Source organism: Ananas comosus, linkage group 25, assembly GCF_001540865.1.
Source record: "Ananas comosus cultivar F153 linkage group 25, ASM154086v1, whole genome shotgun sequence".
Taxonomy (NCBI): Eukaryota; Viridiplantae; Streptophyta; class Magnoliopsida; order Poales; family Bromeliaceae; genus Ananas; species Ananas comosus.
In genome coordinates this window covers 2,549,152-2,560,232 of record NC_033645.1, presented here as the reverse complement: position 1 = coordinate 2,560,232, position 11,081 = coordinate 2,549,152, and the positions used below count along the sequence as shown (strand labels likewise).

Genomic DNA, 11,081 nt, shown 5'->3' with positions numbered 1-11,081 from the left:
GTCGCTAGTCGATGTGGGACTAAAGCGTTCTTCAAATATAAAAACCATGGCGCATGCACATGTTATCGGCTTATCGCACTCACGTGTTGTGGTTAGCTAGATGGATGACGATCACCTGCGCAAAGCCTGTGCTTCAGTTGGAAGGTATCCCAAATTATACGGAAATTATCCGAGAAAACAAAATAATATTTACTCGCATTATTCTTTTATACAAGTCCCAGATCCTTTGAAACTTCGACCATTCTACATGATAAATTTTGGGAATAATCACTATAATGTTTCATGTTACGAATTGTTTGGTTCCACATAAAAGTGTAACAAATACTTTTTCACGGAAAAAAATAGTTTTTAATGGAAAAAAAATTATATGTTTTTTAATGTTTGGTTTATTGTAAATAAAAAGAAAATTTTACACCTTTTTATGTTGAATTTATTGTAAAAATAAGGATTTCAGACTCGACATATTTGATTTGTAGGAAAAAAAATAAAGAATATTTTTTCTTTTCTATTGTTTGATTATATAAAAGTATTTTAAATAATTACTAACATATATATTAGTTATATATTTTTCTAGGACAGTGGATGAAAAATAAATTTTTCAGCAAAATCTATAAAAATTTTTTGCACAAAAGTCTATTTTGCAAGCAACCAAACGCTCGTATAGTTATTTTTCGAGCCGAAAATAATTTTCGGTTCAATTCTACACCCAGTCAAATATTCCCTTAGAAGAAAAATATATAACCAACGCCATCAAAGCAACCCAAACAATAATCAACTCCTACTTAAAACCAGAGGTAGTGAAAAGGATGCATAGAATTAAAAAAAAGAAAAAAGATTTCTTTCACACACTGCAGTTTCAACGCGGAACGTTTTATATCACCGTGCAGTATTGCTGAGGTTCCTCATCTCATTAATGGTATCGATAGTTGCTAATCGCTTTCTGATAAACAGTCAAATTTTACATCTCCAAAAGCATTAAGAAATCGAAGGTTGAATTTAAGGTTGCAGCGATTGTTTCAGCTGATCAAATCCATGCTGAAGTCCCAGAGTTTCTTCGCCAGATCAGCGTCCTTCGCTTTGGCGCTCGGCTCATATAAGTTGCTGTCGCTGAAATACTTCCCCGTCACTCCTTTCACTTGAGAATGCAACGCTACGTAGCATGTGGTCGCCGCCCCCTGTTAATGACAGAAATTTCAAAAATATAGAGCAGTTGAATTGGAATGTACCGTCAAATTAAATATTGCAATATCATCTCGATAAATAAGTAGTTTAAATAGCATCAGAATGTATAACCTGGTTGCATGAGTGAAAGCTTATTACAAAACTATGGCACTCGAAATTTCAGGATAGTGCATGGTATAATTTAGTGAAGATGCGCAAACACAATTCATTGGTTTTGCAGGATATGTAGTATACGTGCTAACCTGCTGAGCATTTTTCAATACTAGTTTTCCAGCCGTCCGGTGAAGAACTGCATGCAAATGTAGGGTTAGTCAGCTTCAATTTCGACAGATAGAATTATAACTAGAAGTGCAACAGAAAAGTTATTCTACACATGGATATCATGTAAGCAATAGACTAACCTATCCATGCATCAGCATACAGATGCTTAAAAATGTCTAATGCATTTCTGTTTAATGGAAACAGTTATATCTACGCTACCACTGGAAAAGACCATGAGAGATTTACACACAGTAAAGCAATTATTGTCATACATGATATCCTCCTAAAATAAGTTAGGATTTTGTTTCTCGTGAAGCACAGATGAAGAGTGTATGGTAGAGAAGATTAGGTTATTGGTTACTTAATAATCTTGTAAGAGTGCACTATATCAGGCAAACATATGAGATAATCATTTGCTAACAATAAAGAATGGAGGTATATATTGGTTATCATTCAACAGCATCTCTGCGTATCAGCAGCTAGGGGGGAAAAAGAGAAAAAACAACCTTTGGACATTATATCACAGGGGAATCCAGATACCATAGAATATAAGCTAACTATTGGGAATTACTAAAGAGAATATATGCATGAATTGAGTATACAGAGTACAGATAATTTACAATCTAGAAAACTGTGGTAGCGCAGAAGATTTGTGATAATTGATCCTGGATGAAGAGAATTTGCAGTAATCTCCACCCCTTCCTCCTGTGGAAAATAGTGATAAAAGCTTTATAAGAGACAACTTTATTAATGGATCCTGCAATTAATACACTCAAAAGTATAATCACTGTAATCAACCATAAAAACAAATAAAACTCGGCTCTGACACAGCAGATGAATCATCTGCTATGTAATTTCCACATCATCTCTCTGAAATAAATAAATAAAACTCGGCTCGACACAGTAGATGAATCATCTGCTATGTAATTTCCACATCATCTCTCTGAAATGACATAGCAGCTAAACACAGCTAAATCTTTAGGAAGGCGTTGAACATAGTATAGGAAAACTATCTCAGAGAAGTTCACTGAGAACTCTATGTGATCTTTCAGTTTATTATATTGATCGATAACAAGACAAAGATTAACTGCATTCATCTTGTGAAAATCATAATGTATTGACTTTAGTTTCTGCTAAGAAAACTGTTTTTCTGTTCAAACATGTTAAGTAGACCAGTCCGGCCCTTTCAGCATGTGTATATGATGGGTACAAACTAGGACAAGGTATTTAAAAAAGAGAATATTAATCAACCAAGGTATCATATATAGACCCAACTCTCCCTGATAGGTACCTTAAAGCGCCTGGAAAGTTCATTGGCATGTAAAATGTTTGCAAGCTTTGATTGCCCATATGCACCGAGACTGCTATAGCTGTAGATGAACATATTAGAGCAAGAAGATCAGTAACCTCACTGGTTTTGACTTTATGTTAGAAGGATGCACTAAAACATAGTTTTTGTGTACCTAGATGGGTCGTTGATCTTATCAAACCGAATCCCTTCCCCGTAGGAAAATCTATGTCCCTCAGATGAGACATTGACAATCCTTCCTTCCACTTCAGATTCACGAGCTGTGTTCTTCAAGTTCTCCAGAAGAAGATTTGTTAAAAGAAAATGACCTGCAAAAGATAGCATTTTAGTATATCACATATCTTCAGATTTCCGCTATGAAATCATTCCGAGTTAATGAATCTTAGAATTTTTGAAAGCTAGAATACTCCAAAAAAAAAGCCAAAAAAATTGTTGGTGAGCAAAGAAAATATTTCATGATATGGAACAAAGCTTCATATATATATTCTGGAACTTAGAATAGCTCAAAAAAAAAGGAAAAAGCAACTTACTGTTTAATGATAAAAAAATTAAGATGAAAAAAAAAGAGCACGTACCTATATGATTAGTTGCAAATTGCAGCTCTATACCATCTTGTGAAAGCGAAAAAGGAGTTGCCATAACTCCTGCATTGTTACTGTTAACAGTAAAAGGAAGAAGGTACCACTTTCATATATCCTCCAACTAGCGCATTAAAATAGAACAACAGATAATAAAACAAAAAAAGAAAAGAAAACTTGGTTCCTGGCTTCTAAAGTTTCACTACTCTGAGCAGCAACAGCTAGCGCTTCATCCAATTGGTGTACTTAATAACACTTCTGTAGTTGTTTGGAAGCTCTAGCCGCATGAAACAGGCCCTTAGTTATATTCAAATAATATAGCAGTCGCCAAGTTAATTCTTCCAGTGATTTTTACATTTAAGAATTTCTCACATGAGCACATTTAGCGGTAGATTCTGAGATTTGAATTCTGAAGCAAACTTCCTAACCGATGCCTTCGACGTGAGATCCAACTCCATTACATCAAGTTTGGCAGAGGGTATCTCCTTTAAAATCTCCTCTTTCACATTGTTACCAGATGTTACATTCCTAACAGCCATGACCACATGAACACCACGCTTCGCAAGAACACGAGCTGTTTCAGTGCCAATTCCACTTGATGCCCCTGAAAAAATGGTCAATCTAAGCTATACAGCAGCTAGAACATATATCCATAATAAAAATGTAATCAAATTTGCTACTTTACTCCTCCCAGCTCTGTTAAGGTAACTTAGATGGATGCATCGAACTCCAAAGTTGTCCTCTTTCTTTAGTTGCATCTATACTAGCAAAAATTTCTAATTTTGCATGGATTCATAAGTCATAACTAAGATAACTGGAAATAGATCAAATGACTCATTAGCACTCATTAGGAAAGTAGAAAACAAGGACATATAATCCTGAAGAACATTATAAACTCAATGTATGATGCTTCTGGTCCATCTATAGGCCTCTTTTTCACTAATAAGCATGTAAATATATATGAATTACCTGTAAATAAACAGCTTATCCTAGATTATAAGCCCTAATTGCTCTAATATTTTCAGACATCATCACAGAAACACTCAAAACTTAAGCCAAAAATAGCAAAACGCGGGTAGGAACAGCAAATCGAAGTGGGTATCAGCATCCGAACGCTAAATAACGAACAATTTGTGAAACAACTACTAAAACAACTGATCCAAATCCTGCATAAGATCGACAAATAAACCGTATAACGATCGATTGAGGGCGGAATCGAACCTGTGACGATCGCGGTGAGGCCGGAGCCATCGATCCCCTCCGTGACCTCCTCGGCCGTGGAGTACCATGAAAACCCCGAAGGCCCCTTCCTACTAAACGGCCACATTCTAGGGTTAGGGTATTTCTTCTTCTTCTTCTTCTTCGTGAAAGTAAAAGGAAAAGAGAGCGCGGTTTCCTCAAAAGGGCGGATAATGCGCTTTGGTATCGTATATTAATATATTAATAAAATAAAAATCTACATACATCGTACTAACGTAGCGAGCAATTTAACTAACTTTACCCACGGCCCTTGAAATATGTTAACCTATAATAACTCAAAACTAGTGTTAAAAAATTTCTTAAAAATAATTTTTTTATTTTTAATATTCAATTATACATTTTGTCTATTGAATATTATAAATTTTATTATATAAAAATATACTGATCATGCATTAAGAATGATGAGTCTATAAACTCGTCAACTGACGACAAGAAAAGCAATTTGCGTGACATTGATCGAATGACCTTTTCTTTTCTTTTCATTTTTTTCTTCGGCATGGTGCGAATCCACTCCCCACCGAGTATATATTTTCGACGAAAATATTTTTTGGACGTTGATTCCTAGTAGCATAATGTTACGAAAACTACTAAATGGACGCAAAAGTCATGGTTCTCACTATCTACGTAACAAACAAGGCACAACCCGGGCGTGAATGAACCCGGGGAGACCACCCGTACAACTCAGCCCCATCTCGGGTCTAAAACGGCCCAAGATATCGAGCATAACTACGGTGGGCTGATATAGGCCCAACAGGTCCATCGAAAACTTGGCCGGGCCCATTAACAGCGTGGGGAATCGGTGAGTGATTTTGGGCTTGGGCCCCTGGTGGGCCGGATCACGGGAAATTGAAAGACAATCCGGCACGATTTCCGAGGCGATTTCGTGGTCCAATCACCAGTGTGGTAAAATTAGCTTCTATTTCGAGAATCGTCAAATTCGCCCTTGTTACGTTGCTTTTTGAAATTCGTGTGTCTTTACACGATAGACACGATTTTACGGTGCGGATAAATCCCAACTAGATTTTCTATTTTAATTTAACAAGAATATCTTAGTTTGTCTCGTCAAGGATCTCTCTAATGTTTAGGAAAAATTCTTTTTTGCAGTCCTAACCGCATATAGGGTGAATTTAAATTATTCAAAAATTTTAAAAAGAGGTCTACAATTAAAGAGAAAGATCATTTTTCATATCTCATAGGAGTAACAGGCGAAAAATAATTGAACCCTAGGATTCACGAAATAGTGAAAAAAAAAAATTGAGAATCAACATAACATGCATACATCTAATCAGAAAACGGCACAACATAATATGATCTGTTACGAAAGAAAAACAAATCGGCATTTTAAAGTATTTCGAAAACTATCAAAAAAATATTTAAATATTTTTTTTGTGTTTGCATAACTAACACACAAGTACTATCCACTAATAAGCTAACTTTCTATTTTCCCCACTCACATGGCCTCATTGTAGCTACTGGTTTAAAGGCTGAGATAAACAGAGGCGTCCTACAGTCCCACTTGCTTTTCGGTGGAACGAAAAAAAAAGAAGGGGAAAAAAAAGAAAAAGAATGCTTCCAAACACTCCACTGTAGGCACATAGACCATGTCCCCAAAGAACTTTCTTTCCCCCCCCCTCTCTCTCTCTCTCTCTCTCTCTCTCTCTCTCTCTCTCTCTCTCTCTCTCTCTCAAAAGCTCTCTCTCTCTCTCTCAAAAGAAAAAGTATTTAAAAAAAAAAATGGAAAAAGAAAAGGACAAAGAAGTCCTCATGTGATGGTGGGCTCCCACCCAAGGTTTTCACCTAACAAGTTTGGCGTAAATTATACGCTTATAAAAGATTTGATAGTAGGTATCTGGTGCCTCCAATTTGAAGATTAGTTATTATTTATTTTCAACTAAATTCGTAAGAAATGGTTGGAAAATGTATAATATGCAGCATTACTTTCGAGACAGTGAATCACCTGTTGGTAGCAAGTGTCGTTACCTTCAACCTTGAGAGATTTCAAGTTCTTCTCTTTACCGAGGATGTCCAGATTGTTTGGGAGGAGTTACAAAGGAGGGGTACTCAAGATGCTCTGAAGACACGGATTTTGATGCCGGCAATGTGGTGGATGATCTAGCGCGGAATTTTTACTTTTTCTTTCTTTTGACCTTTTTCCTTCTTTGAGGCATTGACGCCTCACTTCACATAGCTAAATTTATTTACTAAATGAATTATGCAAGTAGCGGTCTATCTTTATTCTAAAAAAAAAAAATCATAATTGAAAATAATGAATAAAGTCGATAAGATGCAACATTTATCCCAAAAAATAAAAAAAAGTTTGTCCTAAATTTCCCTCACATATATAATTACATGTAAATTCCTGCAAAATCACATATTTGTGCATATGTTTCTATAAGACCTCAGATTTTCATCTACCTCCTAAAAACTTGTATCTATACCCTGATACTAACAGAAACACTCTCTTCCAAATACTTTTGTGATATGTGTTGATGGTAAATAAAAAATAATTTTCCAACAGTTCTAAGTTTCTAGAAAGAAAAGGTTGGTTTACATGATTTTATCTGGCATTGGAGCAGAAGAATTCACAATATTTTATATTAATTTTTATCTAACTTTTAAAAATTTAACTTAGATTTACGTCTCGAACTTCAAAAAAATTTCGCATTCAAACGTGAGAAAAAGTATATAAGTTTGTTAAATAGGAAACCATTAAAATCACTTCTCTTCTGCTTGATTTGGGGCACAATTTCTCCGCACCCCAAGACACCTCCTAATGAGGACCCTTTGATGGATGGATAATCAATCTCCATCACAAATTTCTGGTGTGACATAATTTATCTAATCTATACACACATGACCACAAAAGTAGGGACTTTTTTTAAAAATACTTTAGGGTAAATTTTGCAATGATATGTGTCATCACTGTCCACCACTCCCATCACCAACTCCCACTATCACCATCTTAAATAAACAGGTCAACATACTCCCTCTGATCCACACATTAAACTTTTATTATCTCAATAATAATATATAATTAGTACATGCCACTGGATAGTAGGTAGACAGATAAGGCTATAGAGAGAGAGAATATACACTAGAAGCTGCTAATTTAAAAAAGCACTTCTGGTAACAGCATTACATAATAATAATAATGTACACACTTGATTGAAAACCAGCCACATAGATGATGATGATGATGATGAAATACATGAGGACATAAACTCAAGTTGCTGAGGAGAAGGAGAGAGAGGATAAAGTAAAAGCTCAAACTCATGATGGATGATAAGATAAGATAAGATAAGATAACGAGGATACAATTAGGAACAAGCCACAAACATAAAGTTTAAAACAAAGGTGGCATGAGTGGGGTGGACTAAAGTTTTAAGCCCTGCTTTTGAATGGAATGGCCCTGATCACAACAACATGGTAAATTGCAGCAAGTGCAGCTCCAATGAATGGTCCCACCCAGAAAATCCACTGAAAAATAGCAAAACAAAACAAAACAAAAGGGTTAAAACTAAGTAAAAGTTAGGTTTCTTAATTGATTCTTCTTTTTTTTTTTTGGTTTAAAAAAAAAAATTGAGGCAAGAAATTAATGTTTACATGGTCATGCCAAGCATGAGGCCTATTGTAGATAATTGCAGCTCCAAGGCTTCTAGCAGGGTTGATGCCTGTGCCAGTGATGGGGATGGTGGCCAAGTGAACCAGGAACACAGCAAACCCAATAGGCAAGGGAGCAAGGATCTGCACAAAAAAAAATAAAAATAAATAATAAATAAAAACTAAAAAATAAAACCACAAATAAGTAAAAAAAAAAAAAAACTTTCTAGAAGGTTCAGGAAATTCAATTAGAATTAAAATTCTTAGATCTTTGTATGGCTTTCTTTTTTTTCGTTTAAAACTAAAATTTTACGTAATTGAATGCCACTTCTTTACACTTGGTTGGCTCTTATTAAACAAATCCTGCAAACATACAGACTATATATTGATCGCATGGAATTTAAGTTCTCCAAAAAAAAAAAAAAAACATAAGCATAGAAAACCAAACAACATCTAAATCTAAATTTTGTTTTTTTGTACAAACACTGGAAAAATAGGCATAAAAGCTGCTAAGCAACAATATAAAAAAGAGTTAAAATTTGTATGGAAACTTTTCTCAGCTATTATCTATTTGATCTGAATTAGAAATCTCTAAAAAAAATTTATTTATTTAATTTAAGTAAGTTAATGACTCTTTAATTTTAAAATTTTATGATTTTAATTAATATATTTAATATAATTCATACAACTACAAGTTTATTATTCAAGTAACCAATCAGTTCAAAATTTGTATCAGCAAAGTCATCAAATAACTTGAAATATTACAAATTGAAAACCCGGATAAGTGCTAAACTTAAAAAATTTAAAAAATTGGTTAAAATTGAATCAAAATAATTTATAATTCACATATGAATTCTATATTTTCTTTTGTGCCTGAGAGAGGAAAAATTCTAGAATACAACCGGTATATTGGTGACGTGTCGTAACAAACCAATCAAATATCTCCTTTTAGAAATATATGTTCAATCATAATTATAAAAAATATTTTTATTATACTTTTATTAAAAAAAATGATTGACTTGTTATTGATGGCGTAGTACAAGTGTCACAGTGTAGAATTTCTCGAGAGAGAGAGAGAGAGAGAGAGAGAGAGAGAGAGAGAGAGAGAGAGAGAGAGAGAGAGAGAATACAACTATACAAGGTTATTTGGTTCTGGGAAAAAAGACCAGAAAACAATTTTACAGGTAAACAAATTATTTTCTGTCCAAAAAAAAAAAAACGTCTTCAGGAACCATTTTTAGTTACTTTAAAAGTTGAAGCTATGTGATCGTGAACTTAAATTAAACAAAAAAAATTAATAATGATAGGAGCTTAATTAATATGACTCGAGCTCAGTTCAGAACCTTTTATTCTAAGGGGCTATGAAATAACCGTTGAACTCAGAAAATTAAATTTTAGTTAAAGTACACCGGTTATTTCACAACAGAACTTTAATAGTAGAAGTAGAAGCAACAGCAGTAGTACTTACGGGGACATGGGAGTCCCTAGCATTCCTTTTGGCATCAGTGGCAGAGAAAACGGTGTAGACGAGGATGAAGGTGCCGACGATCTCAGCACCGAGGCCGTCTCCTTTGGTGTATCCAGGGGCGACAACATTGGCCCCGCCCCCACTGCCCTCGTAGAGCCCCTTCCGGAACCCCTTCACAACCCCAGCCCCGCATATCGCCCCAAGGCACTGCATCACCATGTAGAACAGAGCCCTCGTCAACGACAGCTTCCTCGCCAGCAGCAGCCCAAACGTCACCGCTGGGTTGATGTGCCCACCTATACCAATAATATTTTTTCTTTCAACATGGTATCAGAGCGAGCGAGCGAGCGAGCGAGCGAAAGAATAAATGAATGAATGTAATGAATGAATTAGATAAGGTACCGGAGATGCCGGCGGTGCAGTAGACGAGGGCGAAGATCATGCCGCCGAAGGCCCAGGCGATGCCCTGGATGCCGACGGTGGAGCACTTGGAGGGGGAGTTGTTGACGCCCATGACGGTGAGGATGGTGATGTAGAGGAAGAGGAAGGTGGCCATGAACTCGGCGATGCCGGCGCGGTAGAAGGACCAGGACGCCAGCTCCCCGGGCTCGAACAGCGGCGCCGGCGGCGGCTCCTTGTAGTCCTTCCCCTCCTCCTGGCTCTGCGCCGCCGTCCCGATCGGCTGCCGCTCCGGAAACTTGTTCGCCCCCACCCGCACGTCCTCTTCTTTACCTTCCATTTTATTTCTTACTAGTACTGTATATTCTTTTTTACTCTTAATATATTCCCTCTCACCTGATGATAATATTCCTGATCAGTTTGAGTACTTCAAAAAGAGTGAGGGGACGAAGCTAGCTAGGTGAGGAGGAGGAGGAGGAGGAGGAGGAGGAGTGGGCTTGTGAGAAGATGGAGTGCGACTGATGATGAGGAGTGCTACTTTATAGAAGCGCTGTGTTGTCTTGTTTTTTTTTTTTTTTTTTTTGTCTGTGCTCTTGATGGAAAAAGGGTGAAATTTATTATGCAAGTGCCCCTACACTGCTACACAATCGCAATATTGGCCAAAATGGTCCTTTTAATTAGTTTGGCGTGGTGCTTAATTGCGTCCTCCGCTCCAGCTTCTTTTAACACTTTTTGGGCACCAAAAAACAAAAAAAATCTACTACAGTAAAAGAATTATATTCTTTTTTATAAAAATATTTGCAGTCTATAGAGTTTCTAGATTGGCTGTAGATGAAAGTTATTGACGAGAATTTTAATGTAAAAATAGTATTAGTATAGTAATTTATCGATCAAATTATATATCTTACAGTATTATTTAGTATTTTTAGACATTTTAATTTTTAAACATTTCTAATGGTCGGAAAATCTAATTTTTCTAAAAATATAATTATTTTTTTCTTCATTTTAAGGCAAGTTATTTATT

The 11,081-nt window shown here is 35.8% G+C and overlaps 2 protein-coding genes across 2 annotated transcripts; both read right to left on the bottom strand.

Moving 5' to 3' along the window:
* On the bottom strand, positions 796–4,763 carry LOC109703612 (short-chain dehydrogenase TIC 32, chloroplastic-like). The gene is made up of 8 exons (XM_020224296.1): positions 4,552–4,763; positions 3,703–3,934; positions 3,328–3,407; positions 2,907–3,060; positions 2,735–2,813; positions 2,064–2,148; positions 1,425–1,471; positions 796–1,175 (listed from the first exon to the last, which is right to left on the bottom strand). The coding sequence occupies exons 1-8, from the start codon at positions 4,655–4,657 to the stop codon at positions 1,017–1,019; spliced, it is 942 nt and encodes a 313-aa protein (XP_020079885.1). The 5' UTR covers positions 4,658–4,763; the 3' UTR covers positions 796–1,016.
* Positions 7,681–10,581, bottom strand: LOC109703497 (probable aquaporin PIP1-2). The gene is made up of 4 exons (XM_020224115.1): positions 10,061–10,581; positions 9,659–9,954; positions 8,194–8,334; positions 7,681–8,067 (listed from the first exon to the last, which is right to left on the bottom strand). The coding sequence occupies exons 1-4, from the start codon at positions 10,395–10,397 to the stop codon at positions 7,972–7,974; spliced, it is 870 nt and encodes a 289-aa protein (XP_020079704.1). The 5' UTR covers positions 10,398–10,581; the 3' UTR covers positions 7,681–7,971.